At 37.5% G+C, this 21,303-nt stretch overlaps 1 protein-coding gene across 4 annotated transcripts in view; it reads right to left on the bottom strand.

The window, feature by feature from the left end:
• Positions 1 to 21,303, bottom strand: part of GRIA2 (glutamate ionotropic receptor AMPA type subunit 2) — a 180,685-nt gene that overhangs the window by 72,228 nt on the left and 87,154 nt on the right. For all 4 annotated transcript variants that reach the window (XR_006341089.1, XM_043902288.1, XM_043902287.1 and 1 more), the window contains exons 3-4: positions 16,189 to 16,428; positions 2,840 to 3,036 (exon numbers count right to left, since the gene is read on the bottom strand). Coding sequence is in view for 3 of the 4 variants with exons in the window: in XM_043902288.1 (XP_043758223.1) it covers positions 2,840 to 3,036; positions 16,189 to 16,428 (437 nt within the window). In the remaining variant the exon portion in view is untranslated. The remainder of the gene's footprint in view (positions 1 to 2,839; positions 3,037 to 16,188; positions 16,429 to 21,303) is intronic.

The raw sequence follows: 21,303 nt of genomic DNA, 5'->3' as shown, positions 1-21,303 counted from the left end.
AACAGTAAGTTTGTTAATTTCTAAATGCTTTTGATGTCTGAGTCCTTTTCCCACCTAACCACAACTAGAAATATGTGTTTCTAAGATTTTATTAAGTGATAAAGTACTCAAGACTAACATTGTTTAATTCTATTTCTAACTAATTTAAACTATTAGGAATATAAAGTTTTATTTCATCTCCATTCTCTTGACAGAGGGAATAAATAGTGTTTCCTTTTCTAAATATACCATAGTCCTACATTTTGCCTAGTAAATGCTATTCAACAAAAGCCTTCAATGATCTCCCAATTGAAATTACTTTTGTGTTCAACTTTTTTTCTCATAATATCCTGTTCTGTTCCTTAATAGTATACAGCATTATTATAGCTGCATATTTATGGGACTGTAAAACATCATGACTGTTCACCTTGATGGGGCAGGCCAGTTCTGTTTAACATTATGTTTTTGGATCTACTGCAGTGCCTGTCTGGCAAACATTAGATGCTCAGAGAAATTTATTGAACAAACACATGAAGGCTTGAACACAAGCCAGCCAGCCAAGTGGTACCCGTGTGTGAACCTTTCATAAATCTTCCAACTCCTGTTAAGACTGATACTTCCTCCTCCATGCTCTTAGACCACACTGTATTATAACCTGCAATACTGTAGCATTGATTATGTGTGCACACTTTCCTTCCCCTCTAAGCAGTGAATTCACTGGGTGCAGTCAAAGATCTTGCTTCCCTTTCTCTGTATCCCTCATTCCAGACACATATAATGTCCTCAATAAATGCACACATGCACATTGTACATTCAAATAAAATATATGCCCAAGATACCGTGTACATTTTGAATGGATGTTAATCACAATCATGTATTATTTGTTTCAAAACATTCCATTCCATGAAGGAATGTCATTTGCAGCAACACTGATGGATCTAGAGATTATCATACTAAATGAAGTAAGCCAAAGACAAATACCATATGATATTATTTACATGCAGCATCTAAAATATGATACAAAGGTACTTACATATGAAACAGAAATGGACTCACAGATATAGAGAACAAATTTGTGGTTGCCAAGTGGGAGAGATAGGAGAGTGAAAGACTGGGATTTGGGGATTAGCAAATTCAAACTATTATATATAGAATGGATAAATAACAAAGCCCTACTGTATAGGACAGAGAACTCTATTCAATATTCTGTGATAAAGCACCATGGAAAAGAATACGAGAAAGAATGTATATATATATATGTATATATATATATATATAACTGAATCACTTTGCTCTACAGGAGAAACTAACATTGTAAATCAACTATTCTTCAATAAAATAAATTTTAAGAAGTTCCATTCCATATATTCCCAGTTGCTCTCATAGTTTCTTTCTTCTAGTTTTAAAAGAAATATTTTCATATAGGTTTTCACCAACAGGTATTATGATGAGTCATGACTACATAAAATTTTAAAACCAATGACTGATGAACTATTATTAAAATTCAGTTTTAATGAGAATCTCTTCTGAAATTCAAATGAGTTGTTGAGGTCATATTTGAACAAGAGGCCTTCAAGTTAAAAACAATCCCAGACTCACCTCCTGAGATAAGAATTAAGACTGTTCTACTGATATGTTCACTTCTCTGACATACAACATTTTGTTCTTCCTCATAACACACTAGTTTTTTTCACTTATTCAATAATATTTTATGAGAGATCTATTTTGTATATCTTAGACCTTGTATCATTCTTTATTAATTAAAGCTTCATCAACATTTACATTTGCAAAATGCTTTGTGTTATATGGATTAATGAATCTAATTTTCTCTTCAAAGCTTAGAGAGACAATAAGTGCATAGTAAACTGCATATTTTATTTCCAACCTTATATTATTCCAAGGAATAATTTTATATATATCCATTTATATATGTAAATAACATACAAATAGAATACATATATATCATTATTCTAAGGAAAATATAAATATACATTTTTAGTTGGAAAAGAAGCAGATCCCAGTGGAGGATACTTCAGTCAGTAAATCCTGATGCTTTTCACCACCACCCCTGGTCATCCCCTATCTGTATAACATAAATGACTTTATTTCTATCCCTTGACTATCACTACATGGCTGTCCTATCCTGAAAGATCTTACATTTTGAAAGAAAAACCGTGTGAAGAGCACAGATAAAGCATCTTTATCTCTGGCATCATATTAAAATATTGCAAATTAATACATCTAGTTTACTTCTCAAACAGAAAGGACGAAGTGTATTTCTCCTATGTATTTTATTTTCATAGATTAATAGTTTCATAAGTGACACAAAATCTACCTACTAGGAGGAAAATTTTTCTTCTTGGAAAAATAAACACATGCTTTGTCTGAAGACCTAAACCCACTCAGACAACAATCCAGGTTTAGCAAGCCACACTGTATCCTAAATGTTTGATCCTTCATGTCTTACCAAAGAATTCACATATTACTTACTTTCCCCTTAGGACCCAGACTTATTTTCACTTAATCTGTGTCTATTTCTTTATCTCTAAAAAGTGCAAGGGAATTGGATTTTAAATTTCCATTTCAAAATGCTGAAGTTTAGGACAACAATTACCATACACAACATGAGCCAGGAATCACGTACTGAATATATGTAAGAATTAGTGTGATGGGTCAGCGTTGCTGGGGACCCCCTGCTATTGCTCACTGAAGCCAGAGATAATCTAACTGACGATCTGTGCGGTGTCCTCCCTAAACCGTCAAAAACTGCTGCGCCAGCATCTCACACACACACTCTGCAAACGCTGACACTGCACGCAGCCTCTAAATTTGGTGCCTTAGGAAACAGAGAGGAGCCAACCTGGTCTACGATGTCGTTGACTTTGTCCCGCTCACAGTCCAGGATGACACGCCGCTCCTTTTTCAGCTCCAGATCCTGGAAGAGGGAGCGGTAGGTCTCATCTTTCTTGTCGTTGTTAATGTTCCCCACATTGATGGCAGTCACTTGCCACTTCTTCTCGGCGGCAGAATCCAGCACGGCCTGCAGAGTGGACAAGCCTAGGAAGGCAGAGAGACATGGGGCCTGATGAGGAGGCTGGAAAAAGGCAGAACCGCGCTGGAAAACGGACAGCAAATATGTTTCGAAGGCCGATATTTTTGTGCAATTAAGGGGATGCTGACACTTCTAAAAAGGTACAGCTAAAATCCTTATCAACATCCACTGATTTCCACTTTACATCAAAAGCTCTTTCCTTTAACTGCCATTGTTATGATAGAAAGAGTCATAGTTTGAGGAAAAATCACACCCCTTTCTTTCAGCCCCCTTTCCTCAACTGTCTTCCTCTGAATAGTACCAAAGTGTGATTTTTTTTTTTTTTTAATACTTTGGGGTTTTGTTTTGTCTTGTTTTGTTTGTTTTGGCCACACTGAGCAGCATGTGAGATCTTAGTTCTCCGAGGAGGGTTTGAACCTGCACCCTTGGCAGTCTGTAAAAGCTGTAATAGCACACAGTCCTAACCACTGGCTGCTGCTGCTGCTGCTGCTAAGCCGCTTCAGTCGTGTCTGACTCTGTGCGACCGCATAGACTGCAGCCCACCAGGCTCCCCCATCCCTGGGATTCTTCAGGCAAGTGGGTTGCCATTTCCTTCTCCAATGCATGAAAGTGAAAAGTGAAAGTGAAGTCGCTCAGTCATGTCCGACTCAAAGCGACCCCATGGACTGCAGCCTACCAGGCTCCTCCGCCCATGGGATTTGCCAGGCAAGAATACTGGAGTGGGTTGCCATTGCCTTCTTCTCCTAACCACCGACTGCCTGGGAATTCCCTATTTTTGTTGTTGTTGGTTTACTTGTTTTTGCTTTTTTTTGGGGGGGGGGGGGAGCTGTTTCAATGTGGACCATTTCTGAAGTCTTTATTTGTTACAGTATTGCTTCTGTTGTTTATATTCTGGTTGGTTTTTTTTTTTTTTTTTTCACTTCAAGGCATGTGTAATCTTAGTTCCCTGACCACTTATTGAACCCACATTCCCTGCATTGGAAGGTGAAGTCTTGACCAATGGACTGGGGAAGTCTCTATCTGTGGCTTTAACAAAATAAAAAGACATTCCATTCGTTCTTGTACAGAATGGAAAAGTAACATTTGTTTATCTATGACACTGTATTTCACATTATCCTGAAGAGGCTGAGTCGGTTTTCAGTGAGATTAGTCTATGTGGGTCTCTGTGAGCCTAAAAGCCAATCATCTCTGAGGCTCTATTTCCTCCTATCATTTTCTAGTCAGTAGGTGTTTTCTTCCTCAGCCTTCTGTTATATCATTTTTGTGTGTGTTATTGGGACTAATGCTGCAGAAATCACATGTTTGCCTCTTAACCAGATGGGCAGCCAGCTTTCACGCACATATTAGTTACATTTACTTAACTTCTGAAATGTGAGACCACTCTGCTAGTATTAACCACTTATAGCATCATACAACTTAGAAAATGGTATTTTTATTTTTAGTTGTTCACACATTACCTCATATGTAGGATTTGGAGGAGGAACACTTTGGGAATATCTTTCTTAAAGTTAATTCTGCCATTTAACATTTGGAAAATCAGTATATAAACATGTTTTTCATGTTACTTCAACACTTTATAGCCAAAACAAATTCAGCACATCTACAAAGACCTTAATGGACAAAAAAATCAAGGCTCCAAAAAGAATTCAGGTCTCCTCACATCATCCTTATTCCAGACAGACAAGACTATTGATCCTCTTTTATCCACAGAATGTGGGACTTACCCAGTTTAATCACATGACTCTAAAAGCTTTATTCATGTACTGAACTTAATGTAAATCTACTTACCACAACAAAAAAAAAATATGTGCACTCTAAATCTTGTTGAAAATTACCTGATCCTGGAAAATACTGTTAAAGTTTTTACTGATTCTATACTGGCCAAGGATATTTAAGAAGGGTCTAGAACATCTTGTTACACCATAAAGCAAGGAAACTGCAAAACTACCAGCGCTTAGTCAAAGACTCAGAAAACGATTTGAGAAAAATCACTTTAAATAAAGATGAGGCAATGTGAACATCAGTAAGAATAATATCTACAAAAGAGTTAAATATATACATTTTTAAAATCCATAAATTAGCAATGACAGTTAATAAAGACATGTGATTGCCTTTGAAAGATGCCATTTGATGGCTTTTTGAAAGGAGTCAAGTAACTATTTTGAAAACTGGTAAATAAAGGAAAATAAACAAGCTTTTTTCCTGCCTTTTCTATATAAACTCTACTCAGATAATTAAGGGAGGTTTTTCTTTTTGGAAAAAACTCCAGCTACTAAATGGTGAAATAATACAGATTCAGAATTATAACCAATCTTGTAACACCAAGTGAATTAATGAACCAAGACAACAATGGTTAACTAATGCTAACAACACAAAAAGAGAGAAAAGATGGCCAGAAGTTACCTTTCAAATGGGGATACTCAACATCACCTATGCAGTATTCACACCAAAAAAGCTAATGTGAACCTCAACAAGCATCTAGATCTAATTAGCCTTTTATGAGGAATATAGGCAATGTGTTAAATGCCACAGTGGTGCAATCATCAAATTACAAACTGTGGGAATCTCTTCAAGAAAATTAGAGATACCAAAGGAACATTTCGTGCAAAGATGGAGACAATAAAGAACAGAAACGTTATGGACCTAACAGAAGCAGAAGATACTAAGAAGAGGTGGGAAGAATACACAAAAACTATACAAAAAGGATCTTAATGACCCAGACAATTACGATGGTGTGATCATTCACCTAGAGCCAGACATCCTGGAGTGCAAAGTCAAGTGGGCCTTAGGAAGCATCACTGTGAACAAAGCTAGTGGAGGTGGTGGAATTCCAGCCGAGCTATTTCAAATCCTAAAAGATGATGCTGTGAAAGTGTTGCACACATATTTTGCAATATGCCAGCAAATTTGGAAAATTCAGCAGTGGCCACAGGACTGGAAAAGGTCAGTTTTCATTCCAATCCCAAAGAAAGGCAATGCCAAAGAATGTTTAAACTACCACAAAATTGTACTCATCTCACACACTAAGTAATGCTCAAAATTCTCCAAGTGAGGCTTCAATAGTACCTGAACCGAGAACTTCCAGATGCTTAAGCTGGATTTAGAAAAGGCAGAGAAACCAGAGATCAAATTGCCAATATCCACTAGATCATGGAAAAAGTAACAGAATTACAGGAAGACATCTACTTCTGCTTCATCAGGGCTTCCCCGATAGTTCAGTTGGTAAAGAATCCGCCTGCAAAGCAGGAGATCCCAGTTCAGTTTCTGGGTGGGAAAGATCCGCTAGAGAAGGGATAGGCTACCGACTCCAGTATTCTTGGGCTTCCTTTATGGCTCAGCTGGTAAGGAATCTGCCTACAATGCGGGAGACCTGGGTTCGATTCTTGGGTTGGGAAGATCCCCTGGAGAAAGGAAAGGCTACCCACTCCGGTATTCTGACCTAGAGAATTCCATGGACTGTATAGTCCATGGGGTCGCAAAGAGACAGACAGGACTGAGCAACTTGCACTTTCACGCTTCACTGACTACTCTAAAGCTTTGATTGTGTGGGTCACAACAAACTGTGGAAAATTCTTCAACAGATGGGAATACCCGACCTTACCATTCTCCTAACATACCCATATGCAGGTCAAGAAGCAACAATTAGAACCAGACATGGGACAATGGACTAAGTTCCAAAGTGGGAAAGGAGTATGCCAAGGATGTATATTGCCACCCTGCATATTTAACTTATATGCAGAGTACATTATACAAAATGCCAGGCTAGATGAAGCACAAGCTGGAATCAAAATTGCTGGGAGAAATATCAATAACCTCAGATATGCAGATGACACCACCCTATGGCAGAAAGCAAAGAGGAACTAAAGAGGAGAGTGAAAGTGAAAGAGGAGAGTAAAAGTGTTGCCTTAAAACTCAACATTCAAAAAACTAAGGCCATGGAATCCTGTCCCATCATTTCGTGGCAAATAGATAGGGAAACAATGGAAACAGTGACAGACTTTATTTTCTTGGGCTCCAAAATCACTGCAGATGGTGACTGCAGCCATGAAACTGAAACACACTTGCTCCTTGGAAGAAAAGCTATGACAAAGCTAGACAGCATATCAAAAAGCAGAGACATTAGTCTTCTGACAGAGGTACATACAGTCAGAGCTATGATTTTTCCAGTAGTCATGTATGGATGTGAGACTTGGACATAAAGAAAGCTGAGCACTGAAGAATTGATGCTTTTGAACTGTGGTGTTGAAGAAGACTCTTGAGAGTCCTTGGACTGCAAGGAGATCCAACCAGTCCATCCTAAAGGAAATCAGTCCTGAATATATTCATTGGAAGGACTGATGCTGAAGCTGAAGCTCCAATGCTTTGGCCACATGATGTGAAGAACTGACTCATTGTAAAAGACCCTGATGCTGAGAAAGATTGAAGGCAAGAGGAGAAGGGGACGACAGAGGATGAGCTGGCATCACCAACTCAATTGGCATGCGTTTGAGCAAGCTCCTGGAGATGGTAAAGGACAGGGAAGGCTGTCATGCTGTAGTTCATGGGGTCCCAATGGTGGGACATGACTGAGTGACTGAACAGACTGACAGACTGTGAGGAAACTCTATATCACTTTATAAAAGGCTTAAGAGATATGTCAACCAACTGGATATATGGGGCTCATTTTTATCCTGACTCAAACTGTGAAAACAGCAGGTGATATTAGAAACAAATTAATGTTAACTTGCCTATATATGATAATAATACTGTGGTTATATTTAAACCAAGAGAATTATTCTTTCAAAATACAAACTGAAATATTTATAGATGAAATAACAGGATATGAAGTATCTGCTTGAAAATAATGGTGAAGGGTAGAAGGATAGAGATAAAATGATATTCCTCTTATCAGTCATTAATAAAGTTAGGGTCCTGGAGGGTCTCCATATTATTCTGTCCTTGTTGTTATTTAAAATATTTCATAATGAAAATTAAAAATAATTTACTTCCATTTCAAATTGAAAAGTAGAAGCATAAATTAAACTTAAAATGAATTGTGTGGAGTTTTGGGGCAAAACAACAAACTCAGTTTACTCCATTTGGTCTTGTAACAACAATAAAAATTAAATTAAAATAAACAAGATTTTCTCAAGGGATAATTTAAATAGAGACTACATTCCATTGTAAAAAAAATATATTAATGGTAAAGCTTCTTTCAAAAAATTTGGGGATCATCTATGATTTCCATTCACTGTAAATAAACAGCCAGGTTTCCCAGATGGCTGGTAAAGAAACACCTGCCAATGCAGGAAGCACAAAAGACACAATCTTTCCAGGATGTAATTCAAGTCCTTTTCTTGATTTTCATCATCAGTGAGGACAGTACCACAGTTGGTCATCAGAATCAATTCCATAGCTATTAATATGCTTGAAAACAGTTATTAAGTTCATTCAGTTGTCTTTTCTACTAGGAGAAAAAAAAAGCTAATTTTCTAAACTTTTTTCCACTGTCAAGGTCCTACCTTTTCACATTCCAATCATGTGACTCTGCTTCGTCACCTCTTTAAAAACTACAGATCAGTTTTACATATACATACGCATGTGTGTGCACTAAGTCACTTCAGGCGCGTCTGACTCTTGGTGACCCCACGGACTGTAGCCCTCCAGGCTCCTCAGTCCATGGGATTCTCCAGGCGAGAAGACTGGGGTGGCTTGCCCTGCCCTCCTCCAGGGGATCTTCTAGACCCATGGATCGAACCTGCGTCTCTTGCATTTCAGGCTGGTTCTTTACCACTGCGCCACCAGGGAAGCCCACACGTACGAATATTTCTTTCCTTTTGGACTTGCTTCCCATTTCAGGTCCCCGCAGAGCGCTGAGTCCCGTGTGCTGTACCGCAGGTTCTCATCAGGTGTCTATTTTATACATATACCAATAGTGTATATGCGTCAATCCCAGCCTCCCTATTCATGTCATATCCCCCTTTTCTCCCTTAGTATACATGTTTGTTCTCTACATCTCTGTCTCTATTTCTGCTTTGCAAGTAAGATCATCTATAGCATTTTTCTAGATTCCACATCGATATACAGTATTTGTTTTCCCCTTTCTGACTTCCTGCACTCTGTTTGACTGTCTCTGTGATGACCTAAATGGGAAGGAAATCCAAAAGAAGAGGGGGTGTATGTGACTGTGAAGTGGATTCACTTTGTTGCAGAGCACACACTAATGCAACATTACAAAACAGCTATACCCCCAAAAAGAAATATTAAACCCACCTGGCCCAAGACCTCTCTGCCAAAACTTAAGCACGTTGTTTTTCTTTTTCATACTTAGTATTTGAAGCTATCATATACAAGCACAAATAAAAATTCTCTTTCTGCACACCTTAAATAATCATATCATGGGTGATGCTCTATATGTTATAGATTATCATATAGCACTTATACATGAGCTTCCTTTCGGCTAAGCAATAAATTACTTCATGTTGCTTGCATTTATTATGAAGTTTACCACATACTAAATTATAATAATTTCTTAATATTCCGTCCTATCCACCATGAGGCTTCCCTGGTGGCTCAGTGGTAAAGAACCCCCTGCCAATGCAGGAGACACAAGAGATATGGTTTTCATCCCTGGGCCGGAAAGATCCCCTTGGAGGAGGAAATGTCAACCCACTCCAGTATTCTTGCCTGGAGAATCCCATGGGCAGTGGAGCCTGGTGGGCTACAGTCTGTAGGGTTACAAAGAGATGCACATAACAGCGACAGAACATGCATGCACACCTATCAACCAACATATATAACAAGACATCTTAAATATAAATGCTAATATGTAAATGTTGGAGAAGGAAATGGCAACCCACTCCAGTACTCTTGCCTGGAAAATCCCATGGACAGAGGAGCCAGGTAGCCTACAAGCCACGGGGTCACAAAGAGTCGGACATGACTGAGTGACTAAACTAAACTAAACTAAATATGTAAATGAATCTTGAATGATATATTTAAACCTAACATTCACTGTCAGTTCACCTTGTCCAAAATATGGAGATGATATATAAAATCAATAAAGATGCATTTAAAGAAATGGCTGAATCAAACTCATCCATTTTATGTATCAAAAATAACTCACAGTTGTTGTGGATTCTGTTACTAAAACTCTCAGAATTAATATTTTGCAATCTCAAAAACCCCCCAAAATACATCCATTTATTGATGCTAAACTGCCCAGATGGTACAACATCAGAAATGACTTTAGTTTCATCAGAAGACATGGAAGAATATTCAATCGTCTCCTAAGAACAGCCAGAAATAATTCACAAACCATGGGCTGATCTGTCTCATATTTTGAGACTGATGTCCCGGGCTTATTAATCTGTATTTTCAGATTTGTTTTTTTAGTAATAGTAACTGACTCTCAAGTATTTTCTCAATGTGGTCTGCCATTTCCCTAAAACTAAGAGTTTTGTATTATGTCTAGTTATATACAGTTAATAGATAATTTAAAAAAATTTTTAAATTCACTGACTATGCATATCACAAATATTATGGTGAAACTAAATTATTCATACAAAACACAAATTAATGCTTTTAGTGTCTTGGTAACATATTCTAATTAGGGAAGTAAGTATTACCTCTTTCCCTTCCACATAAACTAGCCTAGAAGTATCTTTATAAATACATTCATCACTTAATTCAGAATATAAACTTGTATGAACAATGGGAATTCTATATAAATATTGGTTTGTTTAAAACTTTTAGTAGCTGGTTATTCGACTGGTATCTGTACCACTAAATCAGGATATATAAATCCTGGCTTAATTTCTTGTTATTTCATTGCTTAGGACAAAGAAAATTTGAGATACACAATTGTTCATCTACAAATAGAAAAAAAATCTGGAAAATGAACTGTTCTATCTAATAAATGTACTTAAAATATATTCTGAAAACTCTCAAGAATATTATAGAACTCTAAAATTAAGTTCTATACTCTAACTAAAGGCTCAGATTTCTGGATAGAAGAAAGAATGGCTAAAGTACTGTTAACTTATTTCTTTACTGTATTGCTTCTTCATGAGCTTAACTGTTGCTGGATTAGTTATAGTTGTATAACCTATTCATAAGTTGACAATCTCCCTAAATCTTCTCTCCAAGTATTACTAGAAGCAGTTAACAGTCTCATCTTGAGCTCATGTTCACAATACTGTGACAAAGTTATAGAAAAACCTACAGCCCCTGAACAAATGAAGTCTAAATGTCTTGCATGCATGAGGAGTCTCTTCAGTTGTGTCCAACTTTGTGAGACCCTATGGACTGTAGCCTGCCAGGTTCCTCTGTCCACGGGATTCTCCAGGAAAGAAGACTGAAGTGGGTTGCCATTTCCTTCTCCAGGGGATCTTCCCAACCCAGGGATTGAACCTGTGTCTCTTATGTCTCCTGCATTGGCAGGCGGGTTCTTGACCAGTAGTGACACCTAGGAAGCCCCTTAAATATCTGAGTTTTCACATTAATGGGTGGGATTAAAAATGACTACTGCAAATAGTTCTATTTCATTCAGACTATGTCTTTTTTCTTAAAAATATTTTCTTTGTTCCGTTTAAAATTCACTGCCCTTATTCATCTTTCAGGCACAGAAATTAATATTTATGATCACTAAATCAAAGCAGCATGCCTAGACCAGACTAGATTAACATATATTTCCCTCTCTGACTTTCTCAGGAACATGGTAAAAAAAATTTATAATTTGGAAGCATTTTTATTCCATTCATGGTGCCTTTTTAGAACTGGAATCAATGTGCCTTTCCTTCAGGGAAAAACAGTATGGTTCAAAATTAAAACCAAGTTATAAATCATTAGTTCTGGTTTTACCTACTGTCTACAGAAATGTATTACCTTACTTTATCAACACGAACCCAATAAATAAAAACCACATTTTGAGCAAGTTCTGGTTCAAATTTAGTACATATGTATCCAAAAAAAAACCTATATTGAATGCATTAATATAGGTAGCACCATTACTCTATAGCTTAAATATGTTGAAGATCCATCGAGCCACTCTTTCTGGAGCTTTAGGAAGGATGCTGGGGTAACAAGGAGTTCCAGGCTGCTGTCACATAGCTTGGATAAAGAGAAGACTCCAGCATTTCTAAGGGGTCACATGGCACCCCGATCACAAGTAAACCTGAACTAGTCAAAGATCTACACAAAGATCAGGATGCATCTTTGTCCTCCTTTGTCTACAATTGGTGGGGCGGGAAAACATAACTTGACAAATGAATGAATAGACATTTTAAAATGTGATACAACAGCAAAGCTATAACAATTGTCATTAATAAGGAAAAAATCAGAGAGCAAGCATCCCATTTCTATAAGACAACTGAAACATTACATGAAGGTCAAGTCTTTTGCCAGACTTTGAGTCTTACACATTTTCTCTGAAAACAGATTCAGCTAAAAGGCCAGTGTAATACTCTTCATATTAAAACATAAGTATCCATTTGAAAATAACTTGAAAATGTATCCACAAAGTCAATTTTGGCTTTAATATACAACTACTTAATAATATCACTCTAGCAGTGACCTCTCCGTGGCTGCACTTGAACTCAAATCAATTTGTATAATTTAATGATTGGAGATTATCTCATCGCTTCAATTTCATTTACTATTTCTAAAGTGTTAATAAAATCATTAAAATGTCTCAGGTTCTTTTCACAAGTACATAAGTCTATCCTCATCATCTGATCCTTTATTTCCCAGAGCTTGTCTTTCTTCTCCCTTCCAATACTAGAGTTTCTCTTTTTCTATTTATATCAGCTGTTGTCTCCTTGAATTATCTCAAAAGTTCAGTGTCGACTAGAGGGCGCCATAGAGAAGGTGAAGTGTGTCCCTAAAGATAAAATGCCACCTTCCACCTCATCAAAAAGTAAGGAGAATTCATCTCTGATCCTTTGGTTTAGCAAGCAGGATTCAGGTTCTAATATCATCTCAAAACACACAGATGTTCAGCTCATTCAGTTATTGACCCCATTTATTGACTATCAGCTCTTTTTCAGCATTATCTTAAGCACTGTGTGGACAGTTAAGTGTAGTGGTTACTGCCAGGGCATTGGCTTCCCGGGCGTATAGCCAGGTCTTAAATAAAAAGATTAAAACCTGTGTGATTAAACAATTCCTAGAACATACTAGAATCTTAATTCTTGGGTGAAAGAATGAACATCAATATTAATTATAGTGATAAGTATTATAGGAAAAAAAGAGATTACTTTGAGGGAAGATAACAATAGTAAATTCATCTCTGTGGGAATGTTATATAACCTGAGACCTAAGGAGAAAGATTTAGAAGAATGTGCAGAGATTTGAGGTGAAAGAGTATGGTACATCTGAGAAAGTGAAATAATGTTAGTGAAATGGGTTTAGCTTGGTAGATGAGCAAGACCATAGCATAAATGGGCAGGAACCAGATACTAACAAGACCCTAAAGTCATATTAGTAATTTTTAACTTTATCTTCATTATAATGAAGAGTCATTGGAGTATATTAAGCAAGAGATCAATGTGGCCAGAAAAGCATATAAAACAGTCAAAAAATAGAGCTACCATATGATCCAGCAATCCCACTCCTGGGCATTGCTGTATTCAGTCATTTAGTCATGTCAGACTATTTGCAACTCCACGGACAGTAACCCTCCAAGATCCTTGTGGAATTTTCCAGGCAACAATACTGAAGTGGGTTGCCATTTCCTACTCCAGGGGATCTTCCCAAACTCCAGGGATTGAACCCACATCTCTTGTGTCTCCTGCATTGGCAGGTGGGTTCTTTACCACTGAGCCAGCTGAGAAGCCACTCCTGGGCATATATCCAGGGAAAACCATAGTTCAAAACAATGGACCCTGATGTTCACTGCAGCACTATTTACGATAGCCATGATATGAAAACTACCTAAATGTCCATCTACAGAAAAATGGATAAAGATGTGGTGTATATATATACAATGAAATATATTCAGTCATCAAAAAATTAAATAATGTCATTTGCAGCAACATGGATGGATGTAGAGATTATTATATTAAGTGAAATAAGTCAAAGACAAATATCATATGATATCGCTTATATGTAGAATCTAAAAAAAAAATGACACAAATGAACTTATTTACAAAGCAGAACCAGACTCACAGACATAGAAAACAAACATGATTACCAAAGGGTAAACAGAGGGAGAGATAAATTAGAAGCTTGGGATTAATATGCACACACTAGTACATATAGAATAGATGAACAACAAGGACCTGCTGTGTAGCACAGGGAACTCGATTTAATATCCTATAACATTCTATGTGGGAAAAAAATCTGAAAGAGTGGATATATATATACGTATAGCTGAACTTTGCTATACACCTGAAACTAACACAATATTGTAAATCAACTATACCCCCATAGAAAGCAATGACTAAATTTAAAGAAATTAATAAAAGCATTCAAAGTTTCTGGCTCCTTTATGGAAAATGGATTGAAGAGAAACAAGTACAGAAATGGAAGGATGAAGGATGAGCACATGGGCCTAGAGACTTGACAAGGACACAGAAGAGAGGCTAGAAGTAAAAGTCATTTAGATGGTAGAAATCCTAGAAGAGGGGTCAAGAGTGACAGTCAGCAGAGGGCAAGATGCTAAGCCCTTTATCACATGAAAAAGAATGATACTTCAGAGCAACCCAGTACCCTGGAATCTGTATTTACTCTAAACAGTTCTGTGTTTCAGTTTTTCACTCCCCATGGGTAGAACAAAGTTCTCCCTTCTCAAAGCAGGAAGAAACTTGCTCAGTTTGTATAGTGATGACTGACTCTCCCACAGAGTGTTATTCTCAGGACTGGAGACCAGGACAGAGAACCTGACACCAGGCTCTGATTGCTGTAGTCAATGTCTGCAAACTGATCCTAGAGAAGGGCTAGTGGCTGGCTCCCGGCTCAGCTGTCTTTGCAGGAAAGCAAGGTGCCTTCTCCTGGTAGGAAATAAACTTCTGGTTTTCCCTTGAATCTTTAAAGCACGCTGCTCCCTGAACAGGCTGGTATTTTGGCAACGGTGGTCCTCAATAATTCTGAGTTTGGTGGTGGATACTCTTTTGAGAAAAATCACCTATGACCACGTGCACAAAGCGTTCATACTATTTTAGGAAGTACACAGACCCACTGAAGCTGAATCACAGACCCAGGAATGGTTAGCAATACCTAGAATTTTATGACATGTAAGGTTAATCAGGCCTTCTAATACCAAACTTCAGGACAAATGATGTGGGAAACACAAAGCAAGTGCTCTCAACCCCGAAATAAAAACGAGCATAATGAGCCTAGACTCTAATTGGCATGCTAATCCAAACCATCTCCTTATAAGTAACCACAGAGACTTGTGACAAAGCTTTGGTGTCAAAAGACTTGAGTTCAGCTGAACCACACATGAACGGATCATGAAAAAGTCTTGCAATGTGTCTAAGATTCAGGAATCTCATTACAAAGCAAGGTTAGTAACAACCATCCTAGCCTGATAAAACTTTTGCATGGGGAAATATTTAATACTTATACATTTTTTAGATGTTCTTATTTGCATATTTACTCAAGTCTTATTTAAACTAGTTTGCAAGGAGTCACTTTACTCACCTTGAGCTGGAAATATAGTCCTCCTAGGGTCTGAGCTGCTGATATCATAAAGGGCTTTTCACATTACAACAGAACATACAGGCATTGTGTGAACACAATCTATCTCTATAAATTGTACATCCACAATGGTTTTGTTTGCTTTATTTTAAATATGCTTCCTAGTTCAAATTGTATTTCATTTTCAGAGCATAGTTAAGCCAAGTTACCCTTGGACTATGGCTTCCCCGCTGGTTCAGCAGTAAACAATTTGCCTGCAATGCAGAAGACACAGGTTCAATCCCTGGGTCAGGAAGATCCCTTGGAGAGGGCGTGGCAACCCACTCCAGTATTCTTGCCTGGGAAATCCCATGGACAGAGGAAACTTGCGGGCTATAGCCCATAGGGGAACAAAGAGTCAGACACTACTGAAGTGACTAAGCATGCACGCACCCTTGGAATATACTCACACAGCTCTATAACATCATGTGTAAGTATGAATGTAATGTGTCGGCATTGAACTTGACCCATTACAAAGAGAGAGAGGCATTGTCACTTACCTCTGTCACTGTCGTAGAGGTAGGCAAATTTGTCCCACTGGTAGTACTCAATCAAGCTGAGGAGGGCTCCTTTGAGGTCCGGTCGCATCTGAATGACAAATGGATGGGTGCCATCTGTTGGGAAGCTGGGAGTGATGAAGGACACATGGAGCGTGCCACAAAATGATGTGATGGTGTTTACTGACTTCTTGTCATAAAATCCAAAAATAGCATAGACTCCTCTTGAAAACTGGGAGCAGACTAGAAGAACAGGGGAAATAGAAAGATAAGTCATTGAAACTGGCATATAATCACATGCATTTGCTTGAAGCTAATGTCATCTTATATACTATACAAAAGAATCAACAAATTAAAACATATAGAGAGCTGATAATTCATCAAGTTTATGAAGACTTATTTAACACTCTATTTGAGAAATACAAAGAATTATAAAGCATTAAAAAATAATTCTGGTTATGGGACTATATAGAACTTAAAAGTTTTTGCACAGTGAAAGAAACTATCAACAAATCTAAAAAGACAGCCTACTGAATGGGAGAGGATATTTGCAAATCATATATCTGATTGGGGGTTAATAGCCAGCATATACAAATAACTCATATGCTGCTGCTGCTGCTGCTAAGTCGCTTCAGTCATGTCTGACTTGTGCGACCCCACTGACGGCAGCCCACCAGGCTCCCCCATCCCTGGGATTCTCGAGGCAAGAACACTGGAGTGGGTTGCCATTTCCTTCTCCAATGCATGAAAGTGAAAAGTGAAAAGTGAAAATGAAGTTGCTCAGTCGTGTCCGACTCTCCGCGACCCCATGGACTGCAGCCTATCAGGCTCCTCCGTCCATGGGATTTTCCAGGCAGGAATACTGGAGTGGGTTGCCATTGCCTTCTCCAATAACTCATATAGCTCAACAAAAAATGAAAACAACCCAAATAAAAAATGGGCAGAGGACCTGAGTAGACATTTTTCCCAAGAAGACATACAGATGGCCAATAGACACATGAAAAGATGTTCAACATCATTAATATTAGGGAAATGTAAATCAAACCCCACAATGAGATATCACCTCACACCCATTAAAATGGGCATCATCAAAACACAACAAATAACAAGTGTTGGCAATATATGGAGAAAGGCGAACCCTTGCACAGTGTTAGTAGAAATGTAAATTTGTACAGCAACTATGGAAAACATTATAGTGGTTCCTCAAAAAGTTAAAAGTAGAACTACCATACAATCAAGCAATTCTACTTTTGGGTACTTTTCTAAAATAATGCACCCCAATGTTCATAGCAATGTTATTCATAATAGCCAAGACATGGAAGCAACATAAGTGACCATCAACAGATAAGTAGGTAAAGAAGATGTAGTGTATATATATATGGAAATATTACTCAGCTATTAAAAAAAAATAAAATCTTGGATAGACCTAAAGGATATTGTGCTAAGTGAAATAAGCAAATACTGTATGATTTCACTTATGTGTGGAATCTAAAAGACAAAACAAATATGTAAATATAGCAAAACAGAAACACAGATACAGGGAATAAAGAGATGATCAGCAGTGGGGTGGGGATAAGGGGTGGGGATGAGTGAAATATGTGAGGGAAATCAAGATGTATGAATTCCAGTTGCAAGATAAATGAGTCATAGGGAAGAAATGTAGATTGTGAGGAATATAGGCAATAGTACTTTGTATGGTGACAGATGGTAACTAGACTTATCATGGTGATTATTCTGTAATATACAGAAATAAGGAATTATGTTGTGCGCCAGGCAGTAACATAGCGCTGTAGGTCAATTATACATCAAAAACAAACAAACAAACAAACTCATAGAAAAAAAGATTGTATTTGTGGTCACCAGAGATGAGGAGTGGGGAATTGGAGAATTGGATGAACGGAGTCAAGTGTATGAAATTCCTGATATAAGATAAAGAAGTATTAGGGATGTAATGTGAAGTGAAGTGAAGTGAAAGTGTTTGTCGCTCAGTCGTGCCTGACTCTTTGTGACCCCCATGAACTGTAGCCCGTCAGGCTTCTCTGTCCATGGTATTTTCCAGGCAAGAATTCTGGAATGGTTAATCATTCCCTTCGCCAGGGAATACTTCTGACTAGGGATCGAACCTGTGCCGTGTGCATTGGCAGGTACATTCTTTACCATCTGAGCGATGAGGAAAGCCCAAGGATGTAATGTAAAACATAATAAATGTAATTAACACCGCAGAATGTCATATGTGAAAGTTGCTAAGAAAGTAAACCCTAATAGCTCTCATCTCAAAATTTTTTAATTTTTCTTTTATTTTGTATCTATGTGATATGATGAATGCTCACCAAACTTATTGTGGTCATCATTTCATGATATCTGTAAGTCAAATCATTGTGCTGTCTGCTTTAAACTCATACAGTGCTGTATGTCAATTACATCTCAATAAAACAGGGCTTCCCCGGTGGCTCAGATGGTAAAGAATCTGCCTGCAAAGCAGAAGACCCAGATTTGACCTGTGAGTCAGGAAGATCCCCTGGAAAATGGAATGTCCACAAACTTCAGTATTCTGGCTTGGAAAATTTCATGGACAGAGAAGCCTGGTGGCCTACAGTCCATGGGATTTCAAAGAGTTGGACATGACTAAGCGACTAACACTTTCAGAACTGGAAGAAAAAAGAAAACATGCACATTATTATTTAACAGACTATGTAAATGTAAACATATTTTAGGATAACTTTATTAAAAAAAAGAGTACAAGTAAAAATCGTTAATTGTAAGAAGAACTAACTGCCATTATCTGAGATTTATATATATTCATGAGAATTCATTCCTTATATTAGCTGATTCTTTTAAAAGGCTTTATTGTGCTAATAATGTTTTTATATTACACGACTGGTGTGCTTATGAAAAGTCCAATGCTGACCAAAATCTCTTTGAGAGAAGATAGAAGCAGGCCTGCATCACGCATAGACACATGTCACCCGAAAACGACATCTCTCGCCTTCAGAGACTAAGTCAAGTAGCGGCTGAATGAAGCTCAGAATTCCTAATCTTTTTTAACTTTTCCCATGAACTTAATTTATGCATGTGTCTACTTCACATGAGACAAAATATTATCAAAATGCTCTGGCTTAGAATCATTCTTAGAAGAAAAAATACAATATTTTATTGGGAAGTCCCCATCGCTCCCACAATCCCTTGTTCTCTACCCCTACTTGTATTTCAGTGAAAGACCTTCTCCCAAACCCTCCCCTGTAGTCAGACCATCACTAAGTTATAGTCATTCGAATACCTAAATATATTCAAAGGTGGTCCCCTTATGTCTTTCTCTACTCCAACCAATTCACTAACAACATATGTTATGTACCTGGTGCTTGCCCTGTGGCCTGGCATGGTACATTAACTTACCTATTTCTCTTGATAACCCTCAAAATAGAAACTATTATTATTTCCCAATTGCTGAAAGGAAAATTTAAATGTAGGAAGATGAAGTGACTTAACCAGTCAGACATCTAGCAAATGAGAGATGCTGTATTAAAATCCAAACAGTTGGGATTCAGAGTCCACACTCTTTATTAATGGATAATATTGTGTTTCTCACTCGGATTAGTGGAATACCTGCCCAGTGTTCCTCCTTCATCCAGTTATGCCCCTTTCATTCAATTCTCCACAATTTAACCAGAATAATTTTTGAAACACAGATTTAATCCTATCTTTCTGAGAAGTAGGGTTCCTTTGTCCAAGACTAACCCCTGCAACACACAGTACAAACCACACACCCCAGTTCTTAAGACAACAAATTCAGGTCAACTACATGCTTTGAGTGGATGAATAACTGATTTTTTTTTTAATTTCAAAGTTTATTTCAATCCAAAATATGAAAGTCAGCTATCCAAACTTCCTTTCACATTGATTAAACTTCATTTAAAGGAGAAAGCCAATACTATCATATTTCACTTTAATTTAGTCACAAAAATAAATGATCTATAGAAAAAGTAGATTTGCTTCATAAATAAGAGTATTATTTATTTTCATAAGTAAAGATCATTGTTTCAGAATAAGAAAGTTCCCAAAGATTATAATAGCTAATTGCAGGCAATCAGTACATGATAGGCAATAATTTATAATGACTACTGTGTGATATGAAATGAAAGGAAAGCCAGATTGGTTATTTCTTTGAGTGGCCTTTATTCATCAAATATTCCTATTTTCTTTTAAATATTTATTAGTCTTCAACTCATTTCTGCCTTTCTAACATAAGACATTTTCTGGGATTTTAGGTGTAATATGTCTAGGTCTGTGTAATATATCAATCGCCATCTTTACTACCGATTTTCTGCACAACAGACTAATATATCTCAGAAAATAACTGTGTGTATTTATTTACATTTATTTTAAAACTTTAACATAAAGCAAAGATGAGATTCCTGACATATTCACACTTATAGTTCTGTCCTTGTCTGAGTACAGAACTGGAAAACCACCTTTAATGTGTCTGATTCTGCTCATTGCTCACATACATGAAAAAGCCCTTTCACTACTAAAACCCTTCTAGGCAAATTCTGCCATGATTTATTTTATACACGTATATATGTGTACTGACATGTATATCTTAAATCTCAAGCTTGTTCAGAAATTGTTGATTCCACAAGACATAAAAATGAGAAGTTGCTCTAAACTTTTCTCTGGGTCTATTTTATTTCATTTACTGCAAAGTGTTGGCATATCACCTAAATACTATAGGAATATCAGGCAACATGATTTATTAATGAGGCTTCCTCATCCATCCTCAGTGAATCACTCGGTAAAAGAGGCCAGTGTTTGCATACACAATCTGAATAAGGAGCCATTACCTTTCATTTTCCATTTGTTTTAGACTCTGGAGTAAGTTGTCAAGGGACCTCCTGGTTATCATGACCATCTGGAAACACCTGGCATTGGTCCAACAATATGCACAAACTGCACAAGACTTCATCAGAAATGACAATTTACTAACTCAAGAGGTACTTGAAAAAAGTGCAGGCAGTTCAGCTGATTTTCCAGGCAGTTCAGCTGATTTTCCAGTGGCCATTATTGCAGAACCATGGCCACTCCCTCCTGACTATTCAGTCTCCTCTCAACCTCCCTCCTTGT

The sequence above is a fragment of the Cervus elaphus genome, chromosome 5 (assembly GCF_910594005.1).
Source record: "Cervus elaphus chromosome 5, mCerEla1.1, whole genome shotgun sequence".
Classification (NCBI taxonomy): Eukaryota; Metazoa; Chordata; class Mammalia; order Artiodactyla; family Cervidae; genus Cervus; species Cervus elaphus.
Note: the sequence above shows the minus strand (reverse complement) of the source record. Positions and strands in the feature narration are given on the sequence as shown.